The 11,595-nt window shown below is 41.8% G+C and overlaps 2 protein-coding genes across 5 annotated transcripts; one reads left to right on the forward strand and one right to left on the reverse strand.

Moving 5' to 3' along the window:
• The first annotated feature begins 332 nt into the window (after nucleotides 1-332).
• Nucleotides 333-4,655, forward strand: LOC147061576 (glycerol-3-phosphate dehydrogenase [NAD(+)], cytoplasmic). Of its 3 annotated transcripts, none has more exons than XM_085907027.1 (8): nucleotides 333-638; nucleotides 1,513-1,690; nucleotides 1,857-1,997; nucleotides 2,088-2,226; nucleotides 2,821-2,933; nucleotides 3,107-3,343; nucleotides 3,411-3,517; nucleotides 3,614-4,653. In XM_085907027.1, the coding sequence occupies exons 1-8, from the start codon at nucleotides 595-597 to the stop codon at nucleotides 3,708-3,710; spliced, it is 1,056 nt and encodes a 351-aa protein (XP_085763153.1). In that variant the 5' UTR covers nucleotides 333-594; the 3' UTR covers nucleotides 3,711-4,653. The 3 variants fall into 3 exon arrangements, with proteins under 3 accessions (XP_085763153.1, XP_085763144.1, XP_085763162.1); XM_085907036.1 differs by lacking the exon at nucleotides 333-638 and adding an exon at nucleotides 672-1,010; XM_085907018.1 differs by lacking the exon at nucleotides 333-638 and having other exon boundaries at nucleotides 670-1,690; nucleotides 3,614-4,655.
• g6pd (glucose-6-phosphate dehydrogenase) lies at nucleotides 4,567-11,025 on the reverse strand. 2 transcript variants are annotated; one of them, XM_085906998.1, is made up of 13 exons: nucleotides 10,865-11,025; nucleotides 9,822-9,943; nucleotides 7,946-7,983; nucleotides 7,721-7,829; nucleotides 7,431-7,648; nucleotides 7,181-7,339; nucleotides 6,703-6,828; nucleotides 6,467-6,560; nucleotides 6,204-6,390; nucleotides 5,879-6,114; nucleotides 5,713-5,789; nucleotides 5,495-5,587; nucleotides 4,567-5,405 (listed from the first exon to the last, which is right to left on the reverse strand). In XM_085906998.1, the coding sequence occupies exons 1-13, from the start codon at nucleotides 10,932-10,934 to the stop codon at nucleotides 5,315-5,317; spliced, it is 1,620 nt and encodes a 539-aa protein (XP_085763124.1). In that variant the 5' UTR covers nucleotides 10,935-11,025; the 3' UTR covers nucleotides 4,567-5,314. The 2 variants fall into 2 exon arrangements, with proteins under 2 accessions (XP_085763124.1, XP_085763131.1); XM_085907005.1 differs by having other exon boundaries at nucleotides 10,869-11,002.
• Between the last annotated feature and the right edge of the window lie 570 nt (nucleotides 11,026-11,595).

The raw sequence follows: 11,595 nt of genomic DNA on the forward strand, positions 1-11,595 counted from the left end.
ATCGTATTTAAAGACTTTAAATACATGTTTAACAGCAGTGAATACTACTGTTTTAATGACCTCAAAGGGTAGGTTGCTTGTGTAATGATCCGTTTTTGTGAATATTTATTGGAAATAAACGTCTAAAGGTTTATTTGGGATGATTTTACTACCATGTCCCTTTAAACTGCGTCAAGATCAATGTAAATAATTTGGCACATAAAATGATCTGGTCCCTGGGCCTTGACTTGGACACCTTATCGTTTTATGATTATTTTACATTTTCATGATGACGGGTTGATTCTGATAAGGACTGTACTATTTCCGGTAATGTTTTTCTTTTAACCCGGATAATAAAAACAAGCGAGCTGAGACTTTTGCCCGAGTTACTTTGAGCCCATTGACCTCGTAGCGGACTCAATGGATGAATGAATGACCAAGCGGGGTTGGAGCGTCGATAGCAATGGGGCGGTCCACAGTCTCCCCTCATGCGAAGTGCACGGCTAGTGGACATCGTGCACATTTGGCAGGCTGGCAGCTGCTTGAGCGTTGTTGCATAACCTCGCGAAGAGTTCTCTCACTCACGCACTTACTCATCGATTTGCTTTTTTCACCATGGCATCCGCGAAGAAAGTCTGCATCATCGGATCTGGAAATTGGCAAGTAGTAGCGGCGATGCTCCAATGTCTACAGAGCGAGGGAGGGAAGTGCTGGATCGGGCTGACTTGAAAACGCGTGGCTGTCTGTCTCCACTGTATTCCCCGGTGCTACTTTTGTTAGCCCTATTAGCATCACCGGCCGACCCGGTGTCTACAGCTAGCTAACCAGCAGCTTTTCTCATAGCATATGCTTCGCTAAGATCGCTGTGGTACTTCGCCATTCATTTGAGCTTGTCGTTCAAAAAAGAGTGAGAGGTCAGAACGGCTGTCATTTGCTTATTTTTATTTCGCACGCTGCCTTTTTGCTTACTCTTGGTAGTTTTTTTTTGGCACCTGACTCGACCTTCTATATGACGTCATACATCACAGATCGTTAGTACAGTATACATTTACACACAACTTAGCTGTCAATTATAGATTCCAATATGCAACTGAGGTGTCATTTTTAAAATTGTTTTTGTTCATGGTTAGACGGGCGATCGTGTATATTGATCTGATAACACTGATCAACATTTTTACTAAGTTTTTTTTAAATCAGAGATGCAAATTAATCCTTTTTCTGCACCTAAATCTGTGCAGATTTTTTCATAATTATGGAAACTTAACAAAATATCTATGATGTGGAACTTGTAAAAATTGTAAAAAAAAAAAAAAAAAAAAAACCAACAACAACATGATCAGTGTCTTCACATGGATGAATATCATTATTTTTAGGTTGAGCAAATTTGGTATTTCAGACGTGTGTCTCCATTTGGTGGCCCTTAATATTAATCAGTGCTCCATTAAGGACCTTCACACCAACAAAATTGTTATGTGACGAACGAAATATGTTGGGGTCAAGTCAGAAACTAACTCTACATTATGAACAACACAGGGGCTCTGCCATTGCCAAGATAGTCGGTGCCAATGCCGCTCAGAATTCCAAATTTGACAGCGCGGTAAAAATGTGGGTGTTTGAGGAGTTGGTGAATGGGCGCAAACTGACTGAAATGATCAACACTGACCATGAGAATGTGAAGTACCTTCCTGGGCACAAGCTACCAGCAAATGTGGTAAGACCATATTGGTTTCTTATCCTTTACCAAAACATTTGTGGGATATTGCTTTGGCCTTTTTTTGCTATTGCATGGACGCTTGTTAGAATGCACATTTTACTTCCTACTATGTAGATGATTTGATAGCACATCACATAAATGCCTCAATGTCATTTGTCCTCAGCTGGCAGTTCCAGACCTGGTGGAGGCAGCCGGTGATGCAGACATTCTGGTGTTTGTCATCCCGCATCAGTTCATTGCCAAAGCCTGCGACGCCATGAAGGGCAAGATAAAGAGTGACGCACTTGGCATATCTCTAATCAAGGTCTGACTTTGCGCTATTACTGCTTACTACTTCTCAATTGGGTACGCAATAACATTTACACGCGGTTGCCTTTTTTTTTTTCTTTTGTAGGGTGTTGACGAGGGGCCCAATGGACTGAAGCTCATCTCTGATGTGATCCAAGAGAAGCTCGGCATTGCAATGAGTGTGCTGATGGGGGCCAACATTGCCAACGAAGTAGCGGATGGAAAGTTTTGTGAGACCACCATCGGTTAGTGTTTATTTATTGCTCGGGCTTGTTTTGTAGGCCTCACTCCCAAAGTGTTTGCTTGTCCAGCCTTATTGAATGTGTTTTTTTCATACCACATATTTGAACATTATGGATAAGACTTAATTCCTTTTTCAAAGTTAATTATTTGTATGTTTACTTTTTCTGTTATCAGACTTTAGATGGCTATTGTGTGTGCAATTAATTTCAATATGGAATGTCTTACAGAGTTGATAAGCCTTGTGGAGAGAAATCAAAGTTCAGATGTAGTAAGAGCCTCGAGCTGCAATTTTAAAGCAGCTATTCATGCTGGAAGGGAGACAAAACAGAGAGCTGTGTTTAACATTGAAAGTAACTTGAAGAAAATGTTCTTGGTAGGTTCTAAATTGATCTTCTTGACTTTTAAGCATAGGTTGTTAAATCCGCCATTTGTTTTCTTGTAAAGCGAAAGAGCAGGCCTGTTTGGATTCACATCTCCGCAGTTTGTGTCACATTTAATACAGCCTGCGTCTGCTTTAAGACAAACTATAGCTGAAAAGAAACATTAGCTCTGGTAATCATTCCTTTCAGAACTTAGTTGGGTTTTTTACCTTTCAGGATGCAAGAATGAAAACCACGGGGCTCTGCTGAAGGAACTCATGCAGACCGACAACTTCCGCGTGACTGTCGTGCCAGAGCACGATGTGGTGGAAATCTGTGGCGCTTTAAAGGTGAGCTTTCTGCACAAATTGTCAGCTGACATTATTAGCATTTACCACATTACCAGTTTTTAACTTGTACTTATTGTGAATGTAGAATTGTTACATTAAATATCCATTGAATTCATGAGAAAGTATTGTGTAATAATAAATAACATTGGCGCTTTTCTCTCCGTATCGTATAGAACATTGTTGCCGTGGGAGCAGGTTTCTGTGACGGTCTGGGTTTCGGGGACAACACAAAAGCGGCAGTAATTCGGTTGGGTCTGATGGAGATGATCGCATTTGCCCGTATTTTCTGCACTGCCGGCCCCGTGTCCTCTGCAACCTTTCTGGAAAGCTGCGGCGTCGCCGATCTCATCACCACCTGCTACGGTGGGCGCAATCGTAAAGTGGCCGAGGCCTTTGTAAAGACGGGAAAGGTGAGTGGGAAGAATACGCCTCAAGTGTGTCCGAGTTTTTATCAAAACGTCATTTTCTTTCTGTCAGTCCATTGAAGAGCTTGAGAAAGAGATGTTGAACGGTCAGAAGCTGCAAGGACCGGCGACTGCGGCTGAGGTTTATCTCATCCTCAAGCATAAAAATTTGGTGGACAAGTAAGCCAAGCATCAAACACGCAACCCAACTTGGGACAACCAAATGGCATCCACCTAATTTTTTTTACACTCATTGCAAACTGTTCCCTCCATCAGGTTCCCACTATTCAATGCTGTCTATCAGATCTGCTACCAAGGCCATCCAGTCGCAGAGTTCATCAGCTGCTTGCAAAACCATCCAGAGCACATGTAAAACGCAAAAACATTGACCAAGTGCCTTCTACATGAAAAGCGTTACCACTTCCGTCATCTGTTACTCATCCAAAACGTGAGGCGACCAGTCACTCTGCAGCCGCGACGCAACGCAGTGGCCCTCGTATTCACTCCATGGAGACGCTGCATAACATTTGTCAACCGCTTCGGCCTTAATTCAAGTGCTTTTTCATTTCACGAAATCATGCTGAAGCTTGAAAGATTTTCAGATCTTGACCAAATCCAGGCTCTTAATGTCATACTTGACTTCTACCACTAGGAGGCTGTCAACGGTGATTTGGCCAGATTTATGGGACATAAACGCATGCATTCAAATTAAAACTTCCAACAGAGATGGACAAGATCGATAAAACTAGTTGGGAGTGAGGGGGAATGATGATAATAATAATGCCGTCCAATGGACACCTGTCCCGTTACTTGACGTTATTGCATCATCATGTAACCCTACTTCATGTCTTTGTAGCTTTTAGTGTCCGCAAATCATTTCCTGTCTTGTATTTTATATTAAAAACGCCCGGCAACGGATTTTACTAAACGCAAGTGCCTTTGAATACACGGTTGCTACATTAAGTCTCGGATAGTGCACCAATTTGTGCTAAGCAAATACTTGCTTCTGAAATGTCCGTCCATTTGTTAACATGACTGCCTAAGCGCTTGCATTTTTAAATGTTATGTCAACATTTATCTCTGAATAAATGACTATCTAGGCATTGGTGGAATCATAATTTATCCAAGTTACAACTACATAAAGCACCAAAGTAGGAAATGCGGATGTTGAAACTTCCAAAATAGGAGATCAATTACAACTGAAATAAAACTTCTACTCTGAAACATGCTCATCAAGAAGCATAAGTAGTTTATTACCTAATACGGTATTGCTAGCATGACATGACTGTGCAGAAAAGAGCAGCGCACTGTTGGGCATTACAAGGACAATCAAAGCTGACGTGTAGACCTGCTTCATGATTTCGAGAATATGGAATACATGGAATGAACTTCAGTAAGTGTGAATATGTAAACATTGCTGTAAATGCTGCAAAGAGAAAACGATCTGCACTCTCCTGTGTGTCTATTTACAAGAGCCATTGTTTTTTTTGGGCCACAGGCAGAGAAGGCAAAAATGTCCAACTAAATGCGATCAACAAAATGCAATCAAAGCTTTGTGGTATTACAATCACAATGATTAGGTTTTTGCTCGTGTCCAGTCCTTCCTGTGTTCCACTCTGCTGCGGTTACCATCCTTTTTGGTTTGATATAAGACTTAAGTGAATGTGTTAGTTGCCTCGTTAATGAATGATAGGGAGCATGTTGATCAGACTATGTCCAAAAAAAAGTTTCCAAAGTGAAGTGAATTTAAATGTTCCCCACAACCAATCACATAGCGGGATAAAGTCCTGATTGTCAGCTTTGTTAAATTGCTCACACTTCTAACAAAGTGGCTCAGAGGAAAAAACTATTTACCTGAGATAAAATACCCAGAGCCACCGAGTGGAAGCGCGTCACACTGTAAAGCGCATCGGACACACTAACTCACCAAACTTGGCGCACCGCCCCTCAAACTATTCTCTCTATCCATTTCCTAACTCAAAGTTTGTTGGGGTTCACCCATACGTAAGTGCCTTCATAGCGGAATCCAACTCGCTTTACGAGGTCATCTGCTTCTGCCGGGCCCCGGCTAAAAAAAAAAAAAGGAGGGAGGGGTGACAGTCAAAAGGTGTTTCGGGTGTTTTACTTCCAATTGAAGATATAAAAACTCTGACTAACCTTCCATATTTGTAAGGGATAGGTTCTGGCTTCTCCTTTTCTATTTGATGAAGGAGTGGAGTGAAGATCCTCCAGGCTTCCCTTAATTCATCACTGTAGAGGCATTAGAATCTTTCAATGTACTATTTAAAAAAAAAAAAAAAAAAGGCACGCAAACAGCTTCAATGCCCATAAACGTCTCTAAAAAGAGTTTTCAGGTGGTAGCGTCGACTACAGACCTGCGTACAAAGTGCATCTGACTTCCGCAGAAGACATCCAGAATGAGACGTTCATAGGCATCTGGTAGCTTCACATCCTACAAAATACAACAATTATTTTGTTTTGCCAGGTCGAGCGCTTATTTGCAACGCGCGGTAGCACGAATGAAAAGCCGTCAACGCGTGCCTTATATCTGCTCTTGTAGGTGAGGTCCAGCTCAGTTTCCTCAGGGCAGAAGTATACGCCGGGTTTCTTGCTCATCATCTTGGCGTAGACGGCTTCGTTGGGTTGCACGCGGACCACCAGCTCGTTCCGGCGACACTGATTTCCAAAAATATCCCCGGGGACATCGGTGAATTGCAGCCGCACCTCGGCCTTCCTCTCGTTTAAAGCTTTTCCGCAGCGGAGGATGAAAGGAACGCCTGAGGAAGGCGTAGAAATTTGGATCAGGATACATGCGAGCGATAGATTTGTTAGCGTGGATGTTTTCGAAAGAGCCGCACAACTTTACCATCCCAGCGCTCGTTGTGCACGTAGAGCACAGCTGTGGCAAATGTGGACTGAGTCGAGCCTATGGGAACGGTGGGATCGTCGAGATAACCCAATTTGGCATCTCCTTCCCCCTCTGGGTCACCCACATACTGACCCAGCACCACATCTGACATTACAATTGGATTGATGCATTTCAGCACTTTGACCTTTGAGAAGAACAAACATGATAAGAATCAATCATGAAATTCCACATTACGGCGATAAGAACAACGAGTACCGCACCTTTTCGTCCCTGACATCATCAGAGCTGGTGGAGGCTGGTTTCTCCATGGCAACCAAAGACAGCAGCTGGAGCAAGTGGTTTTGCATGACATCTCTAATCAGGACAAAGAAGGGGAGAGATTGCAGAAAGGAAGCTGCGACGCCTGCCGTGCAGCACGTGATCACGCTGATTATTATGAGAGCTGATCATGTGACCTAATCACATCTCTTCACCGGTGAACACGGCGGAAACTCACCGGATGATTCCAAAGTCGTCAAAGTAGCCTCCTCTTCCCTGAGTGCCAAACGGTTCTTTAAATGTGAGGACCACACAGGCCACACTGTCTCTATTCCAGATTGGTCCAAAGATGCGGTTTCCAAATCTGTAACAACATCACATGGAGGCTTTCTTCAAAGGCACGGCACACAGCTGTTCATGACAGCAAGCTCCTTCTGTTGAATGAACGCTTTTGGTTAACCAATTTTCAAACAAATGCCTTGATTTAAGAACAGATAAACATGATCATGCCTTATGATGTCAGATCCAAAGTCAATTCTGAGAAGTTTATAGTTTGCAGTGTCGTCAAAGTGCATTGCCTGAAAAACGAATTCAGATACTGTTGTGACCGTAATTAGTTACATCCGAAAGTCATTGTATGTATTTTCTATGGTTGAGCATCCTAAATGACAGAATTTTCAAATACACCCAAAAATGCAACATTTGTTATTTCTTACCTGAGCACCATAAGGTTCTGCACCATTTCCTTGCCAAGGTAGTGATCTATACGATAGATCTGGTCTTCGGTGAAGAGGGAAGAGAGGTGAGCGGACAGCTCTTCGGAGCTCTGAAGGTCGTGTCCAAACGGCTTCTCGACAATCACTCTGGTCCAGCCTCTACGAAAACCAGATGGGAGAACACATCTTTTACGTTTATTTCCTTCAAAACATCCGGTCGCACACAAACGATAAAGGAGTGCGCACTGACTTTTCACTCATACAGTGGTGCTTGATGTTCTTGGTAACATCGTGGTAGACTGTGGGCGGCAGTGCCAAGTAGAAGAGCCGGTTTGCGTCGGGTCCTCCCGGCAAAGTGAGGATGTGTTTATTGAGATTCACGAAGGAATCTTCATCTGCGTATTTTCCGCTTATGTACGAGTTTCTGCTGAAGAAGACTGACAAGCGATCTGCTTCAGAGTCGGTCACCTAGGCCGGGAGATAGAATGCCGGTGAATCACAACCAGGTGACATTTCCGTTCTTACAAAGAACTCTGCTACCTTAAGATACGGCATGCAGGATGCTCTGATGGCGTCGACCGTCAGGTCAGAGCGAGCAAAGCCGATAAAAAATGTTTTCTCCGGGAGGAGACCGTCTCTGAACAACCACCTGGAAGACAACTTTCAGTAGTTACTCAGAACCTTGAGGAGTGCTAGTCGACCATGGAACTGTGCGTGGCATTGCTATTTTCAATATTACTTTTACAAGGTTATACATTGACTTACCAGAGAGTTGGGTAGATTTTTTTCTTGGCCAGATCACCCTGCAGGTCCAAACACACAAAAGTAATGTTGAATTTAAAATATTGTGCAGATTGCTCCGCTGAACTAATGACTCAACAACACAAACACGGGCTCTAGCGGAAACGTGTGCAAAAATAAATTCTTATGGCTAAAGGGGAAAATGCTCAAAATGAGTTCAATGATTTATAGACTTTCAAGACTTTTGCTAACCTTATCTTTACTTTTGTTAGTTATGATTAGTAGAGTGACCAACAAGCATCAATGAAATAAAAGCATTTACACCAGTAAACAGGTTCAACTGGAGTGAAACAACACATGCTTTCCATTTATCTGCTAGTAGAGCAGCCTGAAAGAAAAATGCTGAGAAACCAATGACATAGCAAAAAACACAGGTCAACCAAGAGCAAACAAAGCAAAAGAGTGAAGTGGTAACCCTGAAAGGCAATACTTATATCCTTACGCAGCAGAGAAAGTGATCTTTTGACTGCACAAACAAAACAAAACGGACCTTTAAAGTTTCATTTCATAAGGCCACAAACGACCTCAGTTAATCAAGTCGCTCCGCTTCCTCTTCTGGCCAGCAGGTGGCAGTGGTTTTAACGAATTCCGTGATACTCAAGTCCAGCACTCGAAAAGTAACTGAGTTTGGCATTCAACTAAAAACCGGAAAAATGTGGCTCAAAAGTTAAACGTTTAAATTCAAAGTTGAATTTTCAAACCAGAAAAGTTATCCAAAGTTCAGAGAACATTAGCCATAAACAATTGTGACATCACGAGATGTAACTCAGTTTGGCGTTCAACTCAAAACTGAAAAAATGTGGCTCAAAAGTTAAATGTTTAATTTTCAAACCAGAAAAGTTATCCAAAGTTCAGAGAACATTAGCCATAATCAATTGTGACATCACGAGATGTCAGCAAATATCATGAGACTTCAGCGAGTGCAAGTGTTATTTTTTCCTTTTCCTTTTTAGCAAAAGAGAACCAGTGATGACAAAATGAAAATCATGATGATGAATGGAACTTACTGCCATATTGACCAAAACATTTGACCCCACTTTCATCCACAAATGACTAGCTACACAGATCACTTTTGCTCTTTTGTTTATCATTCTGAAATGGTCAGTCATTCCAACTTCCAGAGTTAAAATAGTCAACAATGCCTTCAAGGGTCTTCAAATGGCTCAAGTGACATTGCAGAATGGACAACATCATCCAAATTCTGAGCTAAGAGGAACCTTGAGGTGTTGCTTTCGAAACCTTGGACTACTGAGCCACCCTTTTTGTTTGGAGAAGCTCAGTGAAATCACTTTCAACATTTCCTCAATCAGGTCACGTGCAACTTCTTTGGTATTTTTGAAGACTTACAACATACTATTTCAAACATCTATTTGTACAAATGGATTTATTCAATCCACTGTAGTTAACCTAAGTGGTTACCTAAGTGCACATCTGGAAAGCACTGGTTAAGAGATCATTAAATTAGGATGCAGTATGTCCAAATTACGATATCAAACCCCAAATGACATTTCAAATTCATCTTTCAGTATTACTCATGAAAATAAATAGATTTTAGATTAGGTGATTTTAGAAAACCCAGCAAACAACCCAGGCTAAATTTCACTTGTTTGCAACATCCAAAGATGTCTCTCAGATGGGATGCAATCTACTTTCCTGTTAACTGGAGCTTTGGTGCCATCCTGTGGCCTTTTAGAGTGTTACAAGAGAAGAGATTTAAAAAAAAAAAAACAACAACACACAAATAGGTGAAAACCAGGTTCAACCACTGAATACCGAGCTCATTTGTCAAGTGACCCAAAAGTTTCATCCGAGTAAAAGCTGGTCACACTTCAATTCTCACCGAAGCTCCCATGATGATAAATACATGAACGTCGGAATGTCGGAACTCATGATCGTTGTGCAGCTCCTTCCTCAGCTCCCCGAACACCTCAGAGCGAGAGAGGGGAATGGCGCTCATTTTCACTACAAAAAGAAAGCAAAGAAGACAAAGGCATGTGAAACTGAGAATGGATGGATAGATGGAAAATTTAATGAAACAACCATGCTCTCTACATTTCAACACCAGTATCTGTACGTTCTACTCATTATCGAAATTTCAAGGGTATTTTTTCTATCTGTTGATGGAAAAAAAATAATTTAAAAAGACAAACAGAAAGGGATTAATTAAAAGAAAAACAGGAAACCCAAACATTCAAAAATGTATTTTCTTGATTAATTCACGAATTACTGATTTACAGTGTCCGGACTTTTTACCGGCTTTGGATAGATTGTATCATGCCATAGGAATGCTGTACTATTAGAAAATGACTTCCTCGTCCATAAGAAAGTGGCGGTGCAGGAAATTCCTCCACTTTAAAGTGATGAGTAAAAAAGTTCTCCAGTACTTCCTGGTCTACTGAGCTTATTTTTTTCTTGAGTCGCTTCTGACAAATAGCAGGTACTAAAACAACAGACAGCACGTGGGTTTGGGCTCAACGAACTAACCCTCTCACAGTCACTACAACTCCTACAAATAGCCAAGACAAAGTAGTATAATGATATTAGTCAAATCCTCCCCCAAATCCCAGTATTAAGCAGGGATCAACCTTTCCGCTGAGCACCTTTATAGGTGACGTATCTTGTCCATCATTCGGGTTCCCCTCATTGAAATCAAATGCTAACGCTGGCTCGTTAAAAGTAAGACAATGCAATTTTGGGTTTCAGCGGTACTTGTTTGGCGTGAGGTATTTTGCAGCCGACTGCCAACCGCGTACACTAATAACAGAAATGGCCGTGTCATCAATGCTTAGCTTCACGGGCTGTTATGACAACACAAGCTGTTTTCTTCCAAGCTAGCAAGCACATGCTCGGCAAAAGCTTATTTCAACACAAACAAAGTCTTACCTACGTGCCCGTTCTGAAGAAGACTAACGCGCCGCAACAGAACACACTTTGTTTGCGGGATAATGAACATACACGAGAACAGCAGCAAACCGGGTCGGCGCGTTACTTCCCTGTTCTAGTGACAAGGCAGAATTGAGCGATATCATTGGTTTGCAGAAACTCACCAGCGCTCGCTCGAGTTCCCATTGCTGCCAGATTACGTCAGAGTCTTGCTTGGTGGGCGGGGTGATAGTGTGGAGGACAAGCCTCCTTTGCTCGCTCACGCCACGTGCGCGTGCACGAAAAGTCCTGCAAAACCATCAACTCATCTTTTTATCAACTATTTCATAATTGTATCGCTGGGTTTGTATCAGCAGCCCACGAGCACTAGGTAGACAGAAAGACAACGACCGAAAAATAAATAAAAATAATAGAATTTTAAAAAAAACTCACAGTGAGTTCTTGTCTTTTTGCATTGCTTTTCTCATGTCTTTTTGCATTGCTTTTTCTAAAATATATGAAATACACACTCACATCTGAGCTGTACTTAACATGTGTTTGTTGCTATTTTATACGTACTTACATGGGTGCAATTTTGTAAACAATATTTTAAAACTTTATTTTAGTACTGAGACTAGCTAAACGGTAGAACTACTAAGAACTAAGAATAACCCCAAACAAATTCAGCAAATTTGTCATTTCAAGAGTGTGTAGGGAACTTATAGACTTTTGCATGATCAGTACGCAAGAAG

Source organism: Syngnathus leptorhynchus, chromosome 1 (genome assembly GCF_054491065.1).
Source record: "Syngnathus leptorhynchus isolate UIUO chromosome 1, UIUO_Slep, whole genome shotgun sequence".
Classification (NCBI taxonomy): Eukaryota; Metazoa; Chordata; class Actinopteri; order Syngnathiformes; family Syngnathidae; genus Syngnathus; species Syngnathus leptorhynchus.

Bases quoted from the DNA above. Each gene is read 5' to 3' on its own strand.
- LOC147061576 (XM_085907018.1), top strand. From the start codon at position 1,466: ATGTTGGGGTCAAGTCAGAAACTAACTCTACATTATGAACAACACAGG. The intron at 2,227-2,820 runs GTTAGTGTTTAT...TTTACCTTTCAG, and splicing joins GTTTTGTGAGACCACCATCG to GATGCAAGAATGAAAACCAC. The intron at 2,934-3,106 runs GTGAGCTTTCTG...CGTATCGTATAG, and splicing joins AAATCTGTGGCGCTTTAAAG to AACATTGTTGCCGTGGGAGC.
- g6pd (XM_085906998.1), bottom strand. From the start codon at position 10,934: ATGTTCATTATCCCGCAAACAAAGTGTGTTCTGTTGCGGCGCGTTAGT. The intron at 7,649-7,720 runs GTAGCAGAGTTC...CTCCCGGCCTAG, and splicing joins CCTGCATGCCGTATCTTAAG to GTGACCGACTCTGAAGCAGA. The intron at 6,115-6,203 runs GTAAAGTTGTGC...CGCCTTCCTCAG, and splicing joins GCACAACGAGCGCTGGGATG to GCGTTCCTTTCATCCTCCGC.